This window comes from Ammospiza nelsoni, chromosome 2 (genome assembly GCF_027579445.1).
Source record: "Ammospiza nelsoni isolate bAmmNel1 chromosome 2, bAmmNel1.pri, whole genome shotgun sequence".
Lineage (NCBI taxonomy): Eukaryota > Metazoa > Chordata > Aves > Passeriformes > Passerellidae > Ammospiza > Ammospiza nelsoni.
Window position 1 is genome coordinate 16,126,070 of NC_080634.1, and position 20,855 is coordinate 16,146,924.

At 64.3% G+C, this 20,855-nt stretch overlaps 2 protein-coding genes across 2 annotated transcripts; one reads left to right on the forward strand and one right to left on the reverse strand.

Annotated features, from left to right (window-relative positions):
• Positions 1-16: 16 nt before the first annotated feature.
• PHOX2A (paired like homeobox 2A) lies at positions 17-3,580 on the forward strand. Its single transcript, XM_059466635.1, has 3 exons — positions 17-224; positions 1,975-2,162; positions 3,152-3,580. The coding sequence occupies exons 1-3, from the start codon at positions 17-19 to the stop codon at positions 3,578-3,580; spliced, it is 825 nt and encodes a 274-aa protein (XP_059322618.1).
• A 2,795-nt stretch (positions 3,581-6,375) lies between these two features.
• On the reverse strand, positions 6,376-19,898 carry INPPL1 (inositol polyphosphate phosphatase like 1). The gene is made up of 28 exons (XM_059493752.1): positions 19,696-19,898; positions 15,622-15,685; positions 14,793-14,943; positions 14,588-14,708; positions 14,363-14,500; positions 14,190-14,280; positions 13,880-13,969; positions 13,442-13,540; positions 13,106-13,256; positions 12,794-12,900; positions 12,440-12,542; positions 12,166-12,362; positions 11,688-11,805; positions 11,066-11,162; positions 10,844-10,982; positions 10,654-10,753; positions 10,482-10,570; positions 10,322-10,403; positions 10,143-10,232; positions 9,918-10,031; positions 9,717-9,805; positions 9,532-9,619; positions 9,295-9,450; positions 9,140-9,224; positions 8,625-8,774; positions 7,831-8,554; positions 7,622-7,740; positions 6,376-7,159 (listed from the first exon to the last, which is right to left on the reverse strand). Exons 1-28 carry the CDS (start codon positions 19,875-19,877, stop codon positions 7,069-7,071), a joined length of 3,825 nt encoding a protein of 1,274 aa, XP_059349735.1. The 5' UTR covers positions 19,878-19,898; the 3' UTR covers positions 6,376-7,068.
• Positions 19,899-20,855: the final 957 nt, after the last annotated feature.

Genomic DNA, 20,855 nt, shown 5'->3' on the forward strand with positions numbered 1-20,855 from the left:
CCGCACCGGGCTCGCCATGGACTACTCCTACCTCAACTCCTACGAGTCCTGCGTGGCCGCCATGGAGGCGAGCTACGAGTTCAGCCCCTGCAGCCAGGCGGGCTCCTTCCAGTACAGCCCCATGCGGGGGGGCTTCGGGCCTGCGCCCGCCTGCGCCCCCCTCGCCTCCGCCAGCTGCGCCCTGGGCGCCCTCCGCGACCACCAGCCCTCGCCCTACTCGGCAGGTAAGGGACAGGGACCCGCCGGGAGCCACCGCGGGCAGCCCCGGGACGGGCGTCAGGGAGCGGCCGCGCCGTCGGGGCTGGCCGGGATCGGACCTGGCGGGGTCACCGGGGCCACCGGGGCTCGGGCCGGCGGCTGCCGGGGATGTCGGGGCTCGGTGCCATCGCTTGCCGGAGCCGTCGGTCTCCCGTGCCGTCCGTGTTCGATGCCGTCGGTGCCGGTGCTGGGGGCTCCCGGAGCCGCCGCTGCCCTGTGCTGTCAGAACTCGATGCCGACGGTGCCCGTTACTGTCGGTTCCCGGTAGCGCCCGTGCCCGATCCCACCGATTCCCGCTCCCGTTGTTGCCCAGTACGGGCAGCGCTCGGTGCTGTCGGCGCCGATACCATCGGTTCCCGGTGCCAGCAGTGCCCGTTCCCGGTGCCGCTGGTGCCCGGTACTGTCAGAATTCCTAACCATCGGTACCCGGCACTGCTGGCGACCGATATCATCGGTTCCCGGCGACCCCAGTGCCCAACACCGTTAGTGTCCGATGCCGCCGGTCCCGGGAGCTGTCTGTTCCCGGTGCCGCCGGTGCCCGTTCCTGCGAGTTCCCGGTGCTGTCGGTTCTCGGTACCGCCAGTGCACGCTGCCGCTGGTGCCCGGTGCTGCCCGTCCCCGTTGCCGCCGGTGCTCGGCATTTCATGCTCGATGCCGTCGGTAGCGGCTGCTGTCGGTCCTCGGTGCCGTCAGCTCCCCATGACATCGATTCCCGGTGCTGTGGATTCCCGGCACTGTTGGTGCTCGGTCCCACCGGTTCCCGGCGCTGCCGGTGCTCGAAGCCCGGGCTGGCCCTGCCCGGCTCGGTCCCTCCCGCCGCCCGTCCCGGCTCTCCCCGCTCGCCTCCGCCGCTGGGGATGAGCCTTCCCAAGCAGGGCCGCGGATCCCCGGGGGTCCCCGGGGCTGTGGCGGCCCCAGAGCGGGGCTGGGGAACGTCCTCGCCTCTGCAAACCCCCTCCCCGCCCCGCATTCGTTGCACCGCGGAGGCGCTGAGTGTGGTTCCGCCGATAACGAAGGAGCTGCCGGCTGGCACCGGCCCCGCACTGCCCCGCCAGCCCTGCTCCCGCCCCGGGGCCCCGCGTCCCCCGAACGAACGAACGAACGAACGGGGCCGGGGCTGCAGCGGGGAGCAGCAATTCAGCCCTGCCCTCGCCCTTCCCGCCCTGCCCGGTTCGTCGTGCCCGGTTCGTCGTGCCCGGCTCATCGTGCCCGGTTCACCATGCCCGGTCCATGCCCTGAGTCATCCTGCCCGGTCTGCCCCTTCTCGGTTCACCGCAGCCCAGTTTGTCCTTCCTGGTTCATCCTTTGCCGATTCCCCTGCCCAGTGCATCCCCCAGCCCGTTTATGTATTCCCCGTCTATTTCTTCCTATGCGATCCTTGCCCAATCCTTCTCTGCCCTTTCTTTCCCTTCCCGATTCATCCCTACCCAGCTCATCCTTCCCGGCTCATTTATCCCCGGCCAGTGTCCCCTGCCCAGTCCATTCCTTCCCGTCCATTCCTTCCCGGTTCATCCTTGCCCGGTTCATCCCTATCTGATCCATCCCTGCCCCATCCATCCCTGCCCAGTGTCTCCCGCCTGGTGCATCCTTTCTCGCTCCATCCCTTCTCGCTCCATCCCTTCTCTCTCCATCCCTGCCTGATTCCCCCTGCCCAGGTGTCCCCCCAGTGCCGACCACAGCCCTCCCGGCTCTATTGACTCCCCATTTCTTCCCCAGTTCCCTACAAATTCTTCTCGGACCCGTCGGGGATCAACGAGAAGCGGAAGCAGCGGCGGATCCGCACGACGTTCACCAGCTCGCAGCTGAAGGAGCTGGAGCGGGTCTTTGCCGAGACTCACTACCCCGACATCTACACCCGCGAGGAGCTGGCGCTCAAGATCGACCTCACCGAGGCGCGGGTGCAGGTCAGCCCCGGGGAGGGGAGGGGGCTGGGGCTGGGGATGGCCGTGGGAGGCTCGAATCCCACTGGAGCAGGGACCCCGACCGTGGGATGGTGCTGCTCTGCTCCCTGCATTGGCAGGGCGGCAGGCAGGGACTCGGCCTCGGCCCTGCCGCAGTCGGGGGACACACTGCTGGACGCGCTGCTGTCACCTGGCTCTGCTGGGAGCTCGGGAGCACAGCCTGACCCCCAGCAGAGTGTGGGCATTGGTGCCACAGCACCGTCACTGCCATCAATGATTTAGGGCTGTCCCAAACACCTTGGGGTTGGTGACAGTCCCGTAAGGACAGAGGGTGGCCCTTTGTGGGTGCAGTGTCCCCTGTGTCAGTGCAGATTTCTCCTGGCTGAGTCGGGACAGACACAGAGCCCCCCTATAGGTGCAAATCCTCCCGTGTGAGTGCAGACACACTCTGCTCACACATGTGCCAATGCAGACCCATCTTTGTGGGGTCCTTCTGTGTGGGATCCCCCCCGTGTCAGTGAATGCCCCACTGTGTGGCTTCAGACCCCCTCGGGGAGCGCAGACCCCCCCTTTTTGAGAACATCTGTCCCCATAGAAATGTAGGACCCATAGGAGTGGGGGTCCTGGCCTCTCCCTCCAGGGGGATGTGGGGAGTGTGGACCCCCCTGTTGGCACCAGGGGAGCCGGGGCTGTGGGCTGTGGGCTCTGGCCGCACCAGGAGCAGGTGTGGGGGCAGTGTGGTGATGTCCCCTCCCCATTTCCCTCCCCTGCAACACCGGAGCGCACGCCAGCAGCGCCTGGCGCCAGCCTCACAAATCTACATTATTGTGGATATATGGATCCCTCTGGAGATGTGGAAGAAATTTTCCCCGAGGGAATGCAGGGTTGTGAACCCCATCCCCGAGCATGGGAGGGCTGCCTGCACCCACAGGCTCCCCGGAGTCCCAGGGACTATGGCAAGGGGTGCTCCCACCCCCTCCATCCCCCTCCAGGTGTGGTTCCAGAACCGTCGAGCCAAATTCCGCAAGCAGGAGCGCGCCGCCAACGCCAAGGGTGCCAGCGGCACCGGCAGCAGCGGGAAGAAGTCGGAGCCACGCTCCTCCTCAGAAGACGACGAATCCAAGGAGTCCAACTGCAGCCCGACCCCCGACAGCACGGCCTCGCTGCCCGCCGCCGCGCTGGGCAGCCCCGGCGGCAGCCTGAGCCCCAGCCCCGGCGCGGGGGCGCCCCTGGGACCCGGCCATGCCCCCCAGCCCCTCAAGGCGCCGCTCTGGGCGGGGGTGGGGGGCGGCAGCGGAGCCCCCAACACGGCCGAGCTGCTGAAGGCCTGGCAGCCCACCGAGGCTGTGCCGGGACCCTTCTCCGGCGTCCTCTCCTCCTTCCATCGGAAACCGAACGGCATCAAGACAAACCTCTTCTGATCGCCGAGCCGCCGGATCCGGCCGCCCCCCGAACCCCCTCGGCCCCCGCCCTGCCCCCTGCACCCACCGCCCCCAGCACGGAGCCACCGCGCCGCTCCAGCGAGCGGGGACAGGGAGCGGGACCGGCCCTGCCCCTCCCGGACCCTGCGTGAGTGGGGGCAGCTCCCGGCGACACCCGTGGGTGCTGCGGGACCGCGGGGGCGCCGGGCGGGGACACCAGCCCCGTGCTCAGCCAGCGCGGCCCTGGCAGAGCCTGCGGGTGGGGGCAGATGTGGGGCTCCCACAGCGCTGCCGGTGCTCCAGCAGAGCCCCCTGGATGGTCGGTGCCGCCGGGCTGGGGGCAGGATGCACTTTATGGGGGGCTCTGGGCTCACCGCGAGGGGGCAGCGCCGGGCACTCCGCTAGGGAGACGGCCCTTGGTGCGGGGAGGAGCTGATCCCACCCAGATCCCGCCTGCTGGCATGGATAACTCCGGCAGGGAAGCGGTCACCCACCCCAGCCCCGAAGGCTGTGGGCAGTAAATGCGGGGCTGGGAGGTTCAGCGCTCGCTGCATCGCTGCAGGCGCTGCCAGGGGGGACAGGGAGCCAGAACTGCCGGGGTGAGGTGCCCCCCTCGGGAGGGTGATGTGGGATGGAGCCCTGGCTGTGGGATGGATCCCTGGCTGTGGGATGGAGCCCTGGCACAGCCAGTGGGATGTCTGGGAGCAGCCAGGACCCCTGGGGCAGCAGCAGGGTGGGTGCTCCCACTGAAGCTGGCACCCCCCGCACATCCCCCAAAGTTTCCCGAAGCAGGGGTGGTGCTGGTGGTGCCCAGCCACCCACGACACCCTGCTGCTGTGCTGGTGGGTTTCAAGGCACGGTGAGGATGCTGGCAGCCCATCCATGGATCCCTGTCCCCCCTGTACCCCTCCCAGCTCCCCCGAGGTGGGTTCCCCACTTTTCTTTCATTTCTTGGGTTTTTTTTGTTTTTTTTTTTTTTTTTAAACCATTCTGTAATTTATTACCCATGTTTGCAAATGCCACTAATCCAAATTAAACTTAATTTATTGACAGTGCTGCTGGCCCTCAGCCCCTGTTGCACACCGACCCCACCAGGGGTTGCAGGGGTGGGGGGGCTGCACAGTCCCCACCCCTGGACCCTCTGAAACCCACCAGAACCCCCCAGGTGATGCCACGGACCCCCAGTACCTCAGGGATTATTTTGGGTGCCTCCTCTCCAAGACCCCAAGCAGCTGTAGGACGCTGAAGGGGCACCCCATGGGAAGCCCCCTCAAGTGGGGTGAGGAGAGGGATGCCCCACCCAGCCCCCCTGGCCTCTAGGGGCCCTTTGGGGGGTGATGATGAAGAAGCTCTTGGGGGCATTGGGATGGTGACAAGGAGCATGCCAGGCTGTTGGGGGAGTGGTCTGAGGTACCCAAATGGGCAAGAAGGGGACAAGGGACCTGGTCCCCACCTTGCTGGGGCCAGTACAGCCAGCTTGGAGGGGTCACAGATTATGCTGGGACCCAGCTCTTCCCCCTTGGTTCCCACCTTGCCCCCCTCCCCACGCCGAGAGCTCCAGCACACCGATTGCATGAACATGATAAAAACCACTCCAGGTTTACAAACACCTCCAAACACAGGAGCTGGGGTTTAGTGGGGGGAGTTCACCCCCCCAGTAACAGAGGGGGGAGGTTGGGGTATGCCAGGGGCACCTGGCCCATCCTTCATCTCAGCCGGAGTGAGGGGTGGGGGGTCTGGGGTAGCATCACCCCCATCCCCCCGAGGACAGGGAGAGCCTGGAGGGAGCATCCCAGAGGGGAAAGCACAGTGGGAGCAGCCCTGCCCTGGGGACCCTCCTGGAAGGACACTTGGCAAGGCTGGGGTTGAGCACCCACTAGGAGAGCCGGCTGCCAGCCCTGCTGTCCCCAAGGGTGACACAGACCCCCGTGGGGACAGACCCAGCCAGTGCCAATGGGCAAATGGGCTGGGATGGGGGATCTGCCCCGCAGGCACTGCTGGTGTGGGATGGGCTCTGGGGGAAGGCACTGAGCTGGCTCTGCTCTGACAGGATTCCCAGGCTGGGGACGGACTCCCAGCATGGGGACAGGCACTCCCAGAGAGGGGACAGGGACCCCATGGTGGGGACAGGGACTCCAGGGACAGGGACGGAATCCCCACAATGGGGACAGTAGAACCCCTGGGAATGGAACCTCTGGGTGGGATGGACCCTCAGGGTGGGGTGGGGCACCTGGGAATGAGGACAGAACCCCCAGGGACCACCATAGTGGGGATGGGACCCCCAGGAATGGTAACAGGGACACCTGGGTTGGAGACGGAACCCCTGGAGATGGGGACAGGGACCCCCAGGGGTGGGGACAGCATATCCAGAGCAGGGATAGGGATCAGCGTGGGGGTAGAACCCCTGGTGTGCAGATATGAGGTCCAGGGTGGGGACAGGATGCTCTGGAGCTGGGAGAGGGGTCTACAGCAAGGGGAGGGGGCACCCAAGGATGGTGACAGGCACCTCCTGGGTGGGAATGGGGATCTTCCAGGGTGGGAATGGGACATCATGTTGGGAACAAGGACCCTGAGGGGGACAGGTGCCCTGGAGTGGGGACAGGGATGCCCAGGGTGGAGACAGGAACCTTCACAGTGGGGATGGGACTTTCAGGGTGGGGACAGGATCCTTAGAATTGGGGATAGGGACCCTGAGCTGGGCCTAGTGTTGTCTATGGGGGCTGGCTGAGCTATCCCATCCCATCCCATCCCATCCCATCCCATCCCATCCCATCCCATCCCATCCCATCCCAGGCATCATGAAGGCACTTGGGTTGAGACATGACTTTGCTCAGAGCCTCCTCCTAACTGTGAGGGCTCATGGGGGGAGCCAGGGTCCCAATTAGGGAGCCAGGCTACCCCCAAACACCTCTTCCCCCATCCCTTCTCCCAATAAATAAAAAAATAACTTAAATGTGAGGACACCCCATGGGAATCCTCATGTGAAATTATCTGACCAGGACCCACCACCCCCCTGTCCCTCACTCCCCCTTCCTGCCCCACTACCCTGCACCCAGGGTGGGGTGGGCTGTGGAGGTCATGGGGTTCCCACTTGCTGCTGGTGATGGTGGGATGCAGGGTGTGGGGCTGTGGGATGAAGGATCCTCAGCTGCAGGATGCACAGCTGCAGGATCTGGGATGCACATCCATGGGACCCAGGATATGGGGTCACAGGATGCCGGGCTGCAGACACACGGCCGCAGGATCTGAGGGATCTGGGATGCGTGGCCGCAGGATCTGGGATGCTCAGCTGCAGGATGCAGGGCCACAGGCTCCAGGACACGTGGCAGCAGGATACAGAATGCACAGCCGTGGGGTCCAGGATGTCCATCTGTGGGATGCAGGATGCTGGGCCACAGGACACACTACTGCAAGGTGTGAGATGCAGGGCTGCAGGGTCTGGGATGCTGGGCCACGGGAAGCACGGGATGCTGGATGTGTGGTGGCAGCTACTTGCGGAGCTGGAGGCTCTCCAGAAGGACGCGCTTGTGGCCAGGCTCCAGCACTCCAGCCTCCTCCAGGTCCTCCTCTGTGATGTCACTGGGAATGAAGCACAAAGATGGGGCTCTCTGACCCTGAGGGGCACCCCACCCCACATGGGGGTGCGAGAGCCCCCACTCAGGCTGCTGGGCGCACACCAGGCTCCATCCTGTCCCTGCCGTGGGGTTTTGTGACCCTCAGGGGCACTGGGGATCCCGAGAGGCAAAGGGCACAGGGGAGCAATGGGGACATCCAGGGGCAGCAGGGACTGCCAAGGGCAGCACAGAACCTCTGGGGGCCCTCCAGGGGCAGTGGGGACTCCCAGGGGAAGTGGAGACCTGCAGAAGGCAGTGGGGAACCCCAGGGATAGTGGGGACCATCAAGGGCAGCACCTCAAGAGACCTCCCCAGAACCCAGGCAGCACTGTGACCCCCTGGGGAAGTCATGCACTCACTGGGGCTGGCCAGGCTGGGGGTGGGAGTGGGTAGGGGTCCCTGCCCACCATCCTGGGGGGCTGCTCACCTGAGGAACTCCAGGTCGTCCCAGCCGTTGCGCACCAGCCCCTCCTCGTACCGCTCCAGCCCCAGCGCCCGCAGCCACTCGCCCACGCCGGGCACGGTGCCCACGCCGCGGCCCAGCGCCTGCGCCCCGACAGCCTCAGCACCATTGGGCACCCCAAAGGGAGGCCCAGCCGAGGTGCCGAGGACCCCCACCCACCCTGCATCACCCACCTCCTCAGCCAGGTCCTCCTGGATGCTCTCCTGGATGGAGTGGGGAGGGAAGGCAAGGGGGCGGCCATAGTCAGGGTGCAGGCAGCGGGGAGGCAAGGCCCCCTTGGCCAGCAGCGGTGGTGGGGGGACCACCCTCCCCTTCCCACCCCCGTAGTCCACCTCACTCAGTGTCTTGGCCATCTGCAGCACCGAGCAGGAGCGGTCATCCAGCAGCCCTCCCGGCAGGCCCCCAGGAGCGGGCAGTGCCCCGGGAGCAGGCAGTGCCCCGGGAACGGGCATCCCGCCAGCCCCCTCCATCCCAAATCCAGCCCTGGCGGCTGGGGGTGGCCGGGGGTGCAGCTTGGGCAGGGGAGCCTCTCCGAAGGCAGCAGGGTGGGATTTGGGGTCCTCACACCCACTGGATGCCAGCAGCTCCTTGGGGGTGCCCAAGAAGGTGTTTTGGGGGAGCTCCAGCTCCCGCGGCAGCGGCGGCGGGGGGAAATCCGGCGGGGGCAGGTTCAGGGTGCCCAGCTCCTCCTCCTCATCGCTCTCGCCACCACAGCATGCCGAGGGGCACTGGCAGCGCTCCGGCACTGCCACCTGCACCTTGGCCTTGGGGGGCTTGCCAGGGTCCCCTGGCACCAGCAGCTGGTGGGGGACCCCCTCCAGCACGTAGTACGCTGGGTTGTTGAAGCTGTTCTTCAGGGGACCCCCTGAGACATCTGGCACTGCCTCCACCTTGGACCTGTGGGGACAGAGTTGAGCGTGGCACCTCCACAGGAACCCCCTCCCTAGCCCTGCCCACGCTCCCTCACCGGCTCGGGGTGGCCTCGTCCCTGGGGGCGCTGCGGTGCGGGGCGGGGGGACGCGGCGCTGCTGTGGTGCTGCTCTTGTCGGGCTCCTCCGGCAGCTTCGCCAGGAGGGTGGTCGGGGGCTCAGCACCCGTGGGCTTCCGCCCCACAGACCTGGCAACAGGAGGGGTTGGGTGGCCCATGGGGCTTGAACGTCCCCATCGGGGTTCAGACCCCCAGGAGACGTTCAGACCCCATGGGATGGGTCTCAGCAGCCTAGATCAGGGCTCAGATCCCCAGCATGGGGCTTTGCCCTCTAGGATGAGGTTCAGCCACCAAAACACAGCCAGAGTCCCATTTGGAGGCTCAGAGCCCCATCCCTGCCCTGAGTGGCACAAAACTGGCATCAGGACTGTCCCCAGCCACATCCCACACACCAGCCTAGAGGGATACTCAAAGCAATAGCTGTGCTCAGGTGAACCCCTCAGACCTCCCGACCCCCAGGTGCCCCCCACCCTGCCAATCCCTGTCCCCCATACTTGGCATTGTCCTGGGTGGCCCTGGCACCTAGCAGCACCTTCCCTTTGCTGGCTGTCGTCTCATCCTTATCGATGCTGATCCACTCTGCCAGGGAACAGGGGCTCAGTGGTGGAGTCCTCTCCCCAGGGTGCCCCCCTGGGTGAGGGGTGCTCACCATAGAGCCTCTCGCGGGTGCCCAGGCGCTCCGTGGGCACCCAGACCTTCATGGAGCCACGGATATTGCCGGTCTCCTCACCGCGGTGGGACAGGTAGGTGAGGAACTGCTGGGCTGTGCTGCCAATCATGGACTTCAGGGCAATGACACACTCCCCTGGGGGTTACAGTGGGAGAGGTTGGGGGTCTGCACCCCACAGACACCCAGTGCTGGTGTGGTGCTGGAGTGGACACTCACCATAGGACTCGTAGCCATCAAGGGACTTGACAGTGAGCAAGAGGTGCTGGTCCTGCAGGTACTCAATCTCAGAGAGGATGGGCTTCAGCTGTGGCAGAGGGAAGGGGGTGCTGGCACTGAGCACGGGTCTCCCTGTCTGCAGCTTCCCACAGGACCCACCCTGCCAGCCCCCAGCCCCTTCTCACCGTGGGCAGCTGCCGGGATGACCACTGCACCTTGAGGAAGTTGATGTTGTCACTGCTCTGGCTGTCGTTCTCGAAGCTCTTCTTGAACTCTGTGATGGTAGCAGGACATGGCATCAATCCCTTAGCCTTCCAGGATGCCATGAGCTTCCTGAGACCCCTCTCAAGCTCTCTGGGACCCCCCACTGCCATTCCAGTCCTCACCTTCCAGGCAGGTAGAATAGAACTCGATGAAAAACTTGGTGCGACTGGAGGTCTTCACGATGGCTTCTATGCTCTCAAACTCGATGTATGCCTGCTCTGAGGACTTGGAGAGCCCTCCATGGAGAGGCAAGGCATTGGAATCTCCCTGGGGCCTCTCCATTTAGAGGGAGAGGTTTGACCATGGAGGGGCAGGGGCCAGCAAGGGATCCCCTAGGGCATAGGCACCTTTTTTGGAAACGAACTGGGATGTCACTCCCACTTCAAAGGAGCCGAAGACAGGTGAGTGGTCACTGGTGACAATGTCATCTGTGCACCCTGCAGCCAGAGGGAATGGGGAAGAAGTTAGGATGGAGAGGGGAGGACTGTCCCCAGAACAGAGTGCTGGGGGTGGTTATAGTGCTCACCATAAGCGTTGCAGTTGACATGAGTCTCGGGGTAGGACTTCCAGAGGATGCGGTCACACCAGGACGGCACGTTGGTACGCACCTGGCAGGGGTGGGGAGTGGATGGGGGTTCAGATTGGGGTGTCCTCCACTCCCCCAACTCCCCCTACCCAGCACCTACCCCTGTGGGCTTCTGCTTGTGCCAGACATAGGTGTCCCGGGAGCCCCGCTCGTAGCGGTAGGTTGGGGGGAAGGTGATCTCCTCCTCACCTGCAGGGACAGCAGTGGGTCAGGACAGTCCCCACAGCAGGGCCTGCAGCACCAGACCCTCCTGGAGCATCCCCAGTTCTCACCAAAGCGCAGGAACACCTTGTGCTTCTCCTTCTCCAGATTGAGCTGATCGACCTTCAGCAGTGGCTCCAGCTCCTTGCGGCTGATGTAGTTGAGGATCTCCTGTGGGGACCAAGGTGTTGGCACTGGGCTGGGAGGGGAACCCTGACACTCCCAGCTGCCTTGCCACCCCCAGCCACCCCTTCCCCTGACCTGGATGTCCATGTCTAGGCGGTAATTGAGGTCCCCAAACCAGAAGAGGTGGGTGAAGCGAAGAGAAATGTCAAAGGAGCTCAGCTGCTTATCCCCCAGTGAGAGCAGGCGCAGGATGTCCAGGTAGTTCTGGTTCCTCCTGAAGCAGGGGACACAGGGACAGAGTGTCACAGACATGAGGACAGGGCCTGTCCCAGCCCAGCCCAGGGTGGGGGTGCTCACCGTGCAGTCTTCTCATTGCCAGAGGTGAGGTGGCAGTTGACAAAGCCAAAGGAGGTGCCATTGAACATGAAGGAGACACCCACAGCGCCCTTGTTCCCTGTGAGGAATTGGGGACATGGGATGTGATCAGGTAACCCCTGATTCTGCCTCAGAGACGGACACTCAGCCGGCCCCAGGTCACGTTGATGGGGCACAGTCCCCACCTGGCACATGCTGAGTGCCCATGCTGAGAGGCCTCCTCATGAAACGCCCCCCAGAGTCCCTCTCGTGCAAAGCACACCTATCCAGGGCCTCCACATGCAACACAAACACTCCCAGAACCTTCCCCGTGCACTGCACACAGAGCCCTCCTCGTGAAACACCCGTGCTCTGGGACCCCTCCCCATGCACCAACAGGACCCCTCCACGTGCAACACACGCCAGGACCCCTCCTTGTGCAACCTTGGGACCCCTCCCCATGCAATGCCCACACACCAGGGCTCCTCATCATGCAAGGTACACATGCTGAGACTCCTCCTCATGCCACACATGCAACAACAGGACCCCCCCAGTGCAGACAGCCCAGGAGCCCCCCCAGTGCAGTGCACAGCCCGTGTCCCTCTGTGCCCTGCTGTGGCCCTACCCAGGGTGTTGGCGATCCCTGTCTTGACGCTGGAGGTGCTGACGTGGCTGATGCGGTTCTCGTGCTCTGGCTTCACCAGCACCACCACCTTGATGTTCCACAGGGACTGCATGGCCACCTGTGGGTGCCAGCACCCTCAGCCCCCTGCCAGCATGCCCTGGGGCCCCCTGGGGCCACGGGGGCCCCTCTGTTGTGTCCACAGGGAATGCTCATTACTGCTTCACCAAGGGCTGTTGCCCATGGAATCCCACCACCATCAATCAGCATCCACCAGCTACCCAGCACCAGGAGACCACCCCAAAATACCTTATGTCACCAGACCTGGAGCACCCACAGCCACCCAGCACCACGAGAGCATCTCAGAACAGCCGGTGTCACAGAGCCAGAGCACAGCCACCCCCGGGACACTGAGCATCACACACCTCCACCACCCACCAGTGCCTGCACCCCAGAGCCCCCAGGGTCCCCTGGTGCTTACCGGGCGGTACTCAACCTCGGTGAAGTCCTTGAGGACGGAGCGCAGGAAGTCCACCCACTCCTTGTCTCCCAGGGAATTCTCCTGGGTGCCAAAGACGTAGATGTCGTGCGGTATGGCCATCGTCACCTCGTCCAGGGTCTTGCCCAACCCCTTGGAGGTGATCCATGAAGTGATGTTCTTGGGGGGGGGAACGCTGCCTGCAGGGGGACAGCACAGTTAGGGGGGGACCCCAAGACCCTGACACCCCACCAAGGGCTGCCCCAACCTTGCTCACCCATGTTCCAGGTGCCAATGAAGACAGAGATCATGTCAGGCTCGTCCTGGTGAGAATGCTTGTTCTTCATCAGCTGCAGAAGCTGACAGAAGGCCTCACGTTTCTGCAGAAGGGGGCAGTGAGTGGGGGTAGAGGGACTCCCTACAACCCTCTCCCACCCCCCTGCTTTGGCTCAGCCAAAGCTGGCACCTTCTGGGCATGGGGATCACCCCAGGGACATCACCCAGCCATCAGGCACCAGTACCCAGCGCTTGTCCCTGAGCCCTACCAGGGCCCAGGGGTTACAACCTGTCCCATCCCGTCCCTACAAGGGACCCCTTGTCCCCTACCCGCCTCCAGCTGAGCGTTACCCACCCGAGCACTGACAAAAATAAAGTCTTTCCGTTGCGTTTTATCCTTTTCCTTCTCAAAAACGATGCCCAGCTTGTTCTGCACCCGCTGTGACTTAATCAGCTGCCGAACTGAGGAGGAGAGGAAAGAGCTGAGAGGGTGCTGGCTGCTAGCTGAGTGCTGGAACCCCCCCCAGTGCATGCTTTGGGGGACCCCCCAAGATGGGAACACCCCCAGCATGAGGAATCTCCCAGCTTCCAGCTCACCACTGAGCCTCACAGGGATGCTGCCCAGCACAAAGGGTGCTGGGGCCCTCCCAGACACCTCCCCACTCACTCTTGTCATGGGTGAAGGTGTTCCAGTCCTCCTGGGAGTCCTTCTGCTTCTTCAGCACCACTAGTTTACCCCCCTCCACATCCACGCTCAGCGTGTATTTCTGTGACTTCCCAATCTTGGTCAGGTCCCCCAGGGTGATATCCAGCTTCACCTGCCAGGGGACACTGGGATGAGGGAGGACACAGGGGACACCCCAGCACCCCGTCTGGCATCTGGCCTCCCCCAGAGACACCTAGGGGTCTGTGCCCTCAGTGTCACACTGGAGGTACTTAGCTGATGCTGAAATCCCCCCAAAACTCCAAAAGGGAGCAGGGCAGGGGGTAGGGTCGGGCTCACCTCGAAGGTCTGCACAGGGATGCTCTTGGCCTTGCGGGAGAGGGGTTGAGGAGGGGTGGCTGGGGTGGCTGAGCTCATCTCCTGCAGGGCCTTCAGTGCCTGCCAGAGCCCCAGCAGGGTCAGCTGAGAGCCCACCAGTCCCCCAGCACCAACAACCCATCCAGTCCCACCAATCTTCCAAGCCCCACCAGCCGTCAAAGTCCACAAGGCCCCACCAGCCCCCTCAGCCCTACCAGTGCCAGCTCCATTGGCCCTCCCCAGTCCCACTGGTGCCTCAATCCCACAAGCCCATTCCCAGTCCCCCAGCTCCACCAACTCAGCAAGCTCTGCCAGTTGCCCCAGTTCCACCAGTGCCCTCAGCCCCACATTCTCTCTGGTTCACCCAGACCCTTCAGAGCACCCCCATCAGGCCATCCAGCCCTGCATCTCCAGCCTTACCTTCTTCTCGATGGACGACAGGAAATCTTTCAGCACAGAGAGTTTCAGCACCAGGTTCTCCAGCTCCTGCTCTCCACTCTGCCCTGCTGTCTGGAACCCCCAGCAAGACACCCCAGCACTGGGATGTGAACCCCAGACCCAGCCCAGAGCCTCCCCCCACCCCAAGTGGCAGCGCCCACTGGCAGTCTGGGATGGGGTAGGATGGTTAGGTGTTTCTCCACAGTTTTTCCCACCACCTATGGATGGTTGGGTCTGTGGGTGCAGTTCATGGTGGGGGGCTGCCACTGCTGTGTCCCCATATTCCCTTTACCTGTTGCAAGATCTTGGAGACCATGGGGGAGCTCTGCTGGTCAAACACTTTGGAGAGGATCTCCAGCCCTGCCAGCACCTTGTCCACTTCACTGGAGAGGCAAGAGGAGCTGGCTCACCGGGTGGCACATACGTCCTTCCGTCTGTTTGTCTGTCCCAGTGCCTGGCACTCACCTGTGCAGCCGTTTGCAGGAGGTGACAAGAGTCTTGTTGAGGTGGGGGAGGCTGTTGGCCCCTCCCTTCACTGCCTCCAGATCCAGGCTGTAGCTGCCCTTCAGGTACTCGTGAGAGATGCTGCTGAGCCCATTGGTGCTACAGAGAGAGCACCTGGGGATGAGAGCCAGCAGGGAGGAGCAGGGGACAGACAGGGGACAGACAGGGGGACAAGCAGACCCTCACCTCTCCACTGGCCTCTCTGGCACAGATGGTCCCAGGCCAGTGGGGCTGAGCCCCGCTGAGGTGCCAGAGAAACTGGTGGAGCCGGAGCGTGGTGGCAATGGCGGCTTCTCATCCTCTCCATCTGCAGTGGGGCATGAGGGGGCCAGTTACCCCCACCCCAGGGGTCTCAGGACCCCATTCACACACCCATGTCACCCTGCCATACCCGAGTAGTCCCTGTCCTCCACGGTCTCCTTCTCCTTCTCCCTCTCGACAGGGAAGAGCAGGGTGCAGACCAGCCCCTGGTTGGGCTGCAGGTACAGGGCAATCAGCTCGCTGAGCGTCTTGAAGCGCCGCACCTGCACGCCCTGTGACGTCTGTGGGGACATCGGGACACCGGCACCATCAGCACCTGCAGCCATCATCACTGCACACCCCCCAGGCGGAGACAACACCATGCAGGGACCCCCAGGCAGGGATACCACCGTGCAGGGACCCCAGGCAGGGATACCACCATGCAATGATCCCCTCCTGTGGAGGTGCCACCACACAGGGATGTTCCCATGAAGGGACCCCCATGCAGGAACCTCCATGCAGGGACCCCCATGAAGGGATCCTCCCATGCAGAGATGTCACTATGCAGGAACCCCTCCATGCAGGGACCCCCATGCAGGATGGGGGGCTGACCCCACAGCCCCATGGTGGGGACCAGAGCCCGTTGCAATGAGGCCTGTAGGGTTGGTAGCTGGGCACACAGGGTGCAGGCAGCAGCCATCCCTCAGCCTCCTCCTTCCCAGAGGCAGCTTTTCCTGCCAGCCTGGCCAGCACAAAGAGGGTTCTGTTGCTCTAAAAATACCCAGTGCCACAGCCGGCCAAGACAGGCACAGTCAAGCCATCCGGCACAGCCGGGCAGGCGCGTGGCACGGTGCCAGGGCTGAGCCCAGCACAGCCACAGGGACAGGTAAAGCCACAGCACGAGGCCAGCACTGAGCACTGCTGAGCCAGAGAACCCCAGTGCCCACGAGCCAGGGGTGTCCCATGCCCGCGCTGCCCACCTGCACGGCCAGGAAATCCTCCTCGTCCGGCAGGATGCGGTAGGTGTGCACGTGTTTCTGGAACCTGTGGCAGCAGGGAGGGCATCAGGGCGTGCTGGGGGTGGCTGGTGTCCCCCCACCTGCCTGCACGGCCCCTGCCAGCCCCAAAAGGATGCCCAGTACTCATCTAGTCAGACCCCTGCTTCACCAGCAGCGACAGTGAGGAGCTCCAATACCACCATTCCCCATGGAATGCAGTGAACTGACAGGGAACCCATGGAAAAGCCACGGGAAAATGCCTGCAGGGTGGGTGCTGGGAGCCCGAGAGTGACTCCCCTGCGTGCTCCGACCCCACAATTGACAGCACTATGTCCTTGGCAGTGCTGCTGCCCTGCTGCACTGCCTGTCTGTGCCAGAGGCACTGTCCCCAGCCCACGGCACAGGCAGGAGCTGGCAGGAGCAGGCAGGAGCTGGCAGCCAGGACACCAGGAAACAATTTATTTTCCTGTGGAAGCTGACAGGAACCAAGGACACGATCCCGGGGCAGGGGGTGATGGGCAGTGCTAAGAGATGGGGTGAAAACATCAGTGAGTGCAAGGAGCAGGATTGGAAGCCCTCCCCATTTCAGGGACTCCAGGAGACAGGGAGCCTCAGCACTGCCAGACGTCCCCACTCCAGGGCTGTCCGCAGGGACTGGGACTCCTGGCTGGCCTCTGGCCACAGAGGTCACCGTGAGCATTGAGGCTGCTGTCACCACACCGGGGCCACTCAGCTGCTGTGTCCCCTGCCCCAGTGGCAGCTCAGTGCAGGGCTGGAGGACTGGGACAAGGCAGCATCCATCCCCCCATGCTGTGCTGTGTCCCTGGACAGGGTGCCGTGCTCACACATCCTATCCCCCTCTGTCAGGTCCCCTGGTGTCACCCTACAGTTCTGGTTACCCTGCCAGCACCCCACAGCACCAGATCCCCTGGTGCCACCATGTCCCCTGCAGTGCCAGGTACCCCATTTCTCCTGCCTCCTCTGGAGGTACGACCTGCCCCAGCATCGCTGGGGTCCTGCCAGGTGTCCCAGTGCCCAGTCAGGGTCATTGTGAGGGTGGGGCCATGGAAAACTCTCCAAATGGTAGGGGGGGTGAATGGGAATCCACAATGGGGGGGCTGTATGGAAAACCCTGCTAGGGTGGGGGAAGGGATCAGGGGCTCCCAGACTCAAAGGAGTCTGTGGGAGAATCCCAGCTGGTAGGATGGGGAGCACAAAGAGACACCCCCAAACGAGGGCAGCATAAGGGGTCTCTGTGGGAAGTCCTAACACACAATTGGGGTCTCCACAGCAGGAACACCACTGGAGGTGTGATGTGAGTGCAAGAGGAGCCCCAGCACAGCACCAGTATGTGGAACTCCGGATTGGAGGGGCAAGGAGCAGGACCCTCAGGAGGAACCTCAGCTGTGGGGGACACCAAGGGGTTCTCTGTGGATAACTGGCAGGGGCTGGAGGGACACCCGGCACAGGGGGTGGTTCTGTGGTGAGGGCCTGCAGGGCCCCCTGGCTGCCCAGCCCCGCACCGCTGTCTGTCTGTCGCTGCTATTTTGGTGAGCAGCGACGGGGAGGGGGGGCCAGAGAGCACCGGGCTGGCTACAAAGAGCCTTTATGCGGGAGCTGCGGGACTCCCCTGTCGCTCTGACGCACAGCACCCTGCCAGCACAGCGGGCACCCCACATCCCCGCTGCTCTGTGGCACACAGAGGGGCACCTACCACCCTGCTTCACCAAGAGCAGGGTGTGGGCACCCTGGCAAGGGGAATACCGTGTGCCCACTGGCACCACCCTGGCACTGGTGTCCCCCATGAACTGGCAGTGAGCCAGGATGGAAGCTCCAAGCCCCCACGCTCCTGTGGGACACCACACCAGGACTGTCCCCACTAGCACTGCTCACCAACCAGTGACGTCAGCACACCCTGGGGTGCCACTGCTGTATGCTACCACTTCCCAATATGAAACAGCAAGGCCACAAGTGTGACACCCTGGTGTGCCACGGTGGGACACCCCAGTGTGCCATGGCGAGGGCACAGTGAGATGTCCTGGTGTGCCACATCCAGCCCGGTGAGTCCATGGCACACCAGTGGGAGGGTTAAAGGAAGCCGATGCTGCCGGGATCCCGCTGCAGTTCCCTTTCCTCCTCCTGATTCTGCAGCTATTTTTAGGCCAATGGCTCCACAGCCCTGTCCACCCACTCACAGGCAGTGGGGGTGCCTGGTGAGATCACAGCACCAGGGACTCCCAGTATCCCTTGTTGGAGTGCAGCCTCCCGGCCTGGCATCCCCATGATGGGCTTTGCCATGCTGTGTGGTGCCAGCACCACAGGCCAGCCACGTGGCACCCATGGCCCCCTCACCAAGCAGTGAGAGACATCAATGACAGACACACCTTACCCAGGCACCCGTGCCACAATGCTGTCTGCAGCCCCCTGTCACCCACACCACACAATGCCCTTCCTCCAGCCACACGGCACCATTAGATGCTGGAATTGCAGGCTCTCCCCATGCTGTGCCCAGTGCTGCCTGCCACCCCAGCTCTGTGGTGGGGAGCCAGTGCCCAGAGCCACACTGTTACCCCACATGCCTGGAAAACTGCATTTGCCACTGTCCACGGGGCAGGACAACCACACCACCATGGAGGCTGCATGCCTGGCAATGCACATGGCACCAGCACACAGAAACCCCAGGCCAGGGCAGGCCAGCTCACAGAGCACTCCCAACTCTCCCACAGGCTCTCAGGGCACAGAAAAGCTTTGAGTTCAAGTGCCCTCACCACCACCTCACAACCACATCAAGGTCCAGGTGCTGGCACAGGCAGCCAGCCTTGAGCAGAGCCAGTGGCATGTCCCAGGAGTTTCAGCACAATGAGGTGCCAGAGGCCCCAGGTATGGTGGGGTGCTGGGGTGCACCACTGGGCAAAGGCACTTCGGGACCCCCAGGGCTGTCAGCCCTCACCTGTGACCTGGCACAAGCTGGGAGCCATGGAGTTCCATGGCACTATTCAAGTTGTCCCCCCTTCCCAGGCTGGGGACCCCCAGACATGAGGGCAGGAGCTGGGGGACTTCCAGTGCCATGGGTAGGTTCAGGGACCCCAAGAGTGTGCGGCAGGTGCTAGGCCCCCACCTCATAGACCCCCATGGTAACAGGGGTGGGTGACACAGCCCCCCTGGAGCCAGGCCAATATCCCCCCACTGCCTAGAGATTCCCAGGTCTCCTGGGACACCCAGGCCACAGCAGGTGCCATTGCCCTGGTGCTGCGTCCCAGAAGTGGCAGTCCATCCAAAACCCCAGGTCCCCCCGTGTCCGTGCCCCCCACCAACCACTGACAGAGCTGTCCCAGCCTCCCCGTGCCCAAATTCCGAGTAACCCGCACAGTACCGGTGACCCCCGTGTTCACTGTATCCCTCTCTGTCTGTTGCCCTCTTAGTGCTCCCCCATCCCCACCAACGCTCCCTGCGTGCTCCCCTGGATCCCTTCCAGTGATCCCCCTGCCTGTTCTTCCTTGGCGCCCCCTCCCCCTGCCGGTGCCTCTCCCACTGTTCTTCCCGGTGCTGTGCCAGTGCTTCCTTGGACACCCGCCCTGCGTAGCACAGTGCTCCCCCGGATCCCTGCAGTGACCCCACCGTGACGCCTCAGTGCTCTCCCCGATACCTCTGGCGCTCCCCCAGATCCTCCCCTCTGCTGGCCCAAGAGCCACCCCTGGCTGCCCTCCCAACCCCCTGCTCTCCCCGGACCATCCCTGAGGCCCCTCTGGTGCCGCCCTGAACACTTCCACTCCTACGCCCGACTCTCCCCGGTACCCCCACCCCGTTTCTCCCGGGATCCCCCCAAAGCTCTCGCCGGTGCCCCCTCAAGCTGCCCCCTGCAGCTCTGCCACGGTCGCCCCCCGTCCTCCCCCCGACTCCCTGCCCGTGCCTCCGGAGCTCCCCCGGCCCCGCGCCGATCCCCTCCCGGTGCACCCCCTCCAGGCACCCCCGATGGCCGCTCCCGGGTGTCCCCCCACGCCCCACCGGCACCGCGGGGGTGTCCCCCCAGCAGCCCCCCGCCTGTACCCCACTCACAGCAGGCAGAGCGCGTAGGCCCCCGCCACGCTTTCGCTGTCCCGCACCAGGAAGCTGCCGTCCCGCCCGGCCCGCGCCAGCTGCTCCTCGGCCGCCGCCCGGCTCAGGTCCCGGTGGTACCAGGGGGGCACCGGCACCGGGGCCGCTCCTCCCGCGCACCCCGCGCCCCCCGCGCCCGCCATGCTCCGCCGCCGGGGCCGCGCCGCGGGGCCGCGCTCTGAGGGGGAGGGGGAGCCGAGGGGCGGGCAGCGGGGCGGGGAAAGGTGGGGGACAGGGACATCCCAGGACAGGCGGGGGCTTCGGGCGCCGCGGGCCCCAGGGGGGCACCGATGAGGCACCCGGGGGCCCACGGGAGAGATCCGGGGGCGGCCACCGTGAGGGGCGATCGCGGGAGTCGAGGACCCGGGGGGATCCTGGGGGAGCAGCAGGGGGAACTCGGGGGAGCACTGGTGGGGTCCTGGGGGCGCACCCGAGAGACACCGGGGCAGATCAGGGGCCGTGAGCAGGATGTTCAGGGGGGCATCGGGGGGTCTGACCGAGGGGCAGCGGCACCGAGGGGCGGAGAGAAGCGGGTAGCGGCAGCGGCAGTGGGGAGCACCGGGAGGATGAAGAGCACCGGGGCGGGGAGCACCTGGGAGGGGGAAACCACCAGGGGAGCACCCGGGGCATACCGAAGGGAAGAGCGAGGGCACGGTGGTGTGAAGGCACCGGCAGTGTGAAGGTACCGGGGAGCCGGGCACTGGGGAAAGGGGGGCCGCGGTGGGGCAGGGCTGGCGACTGGGGCTGAAGAAGTGGGAGGCGCGACCCGGTTTTGCCACCAAAACCGGGGACTTGTCCATGGGCCAGGGATCGGGACGGTGCCATCTCACAGCTGGGAACGCGGAGCATGTGGGGGGGAAAGGGACAACTGGGGTGGGCTCCAGGCCAGCGGAACTCCCTTGACAACCATGATCCCACCTCAGGGTCCCCGGGATATCCTCCCCTATTTGCCCATAATTTTCCCAGTCTCATCCTGTGCACCCCAGCATGTCAGTGACGCCTGGGGCCCTGGATCCGTGTCAGGTGCTAGGACACATTCAGCGATCCCATCCTCCTGGGCCCCAGTGGCAGGCAGCCCTGTGCCTGTACAGTGGTTTGGGGGAGGCAGTGCTGGGTAGCCA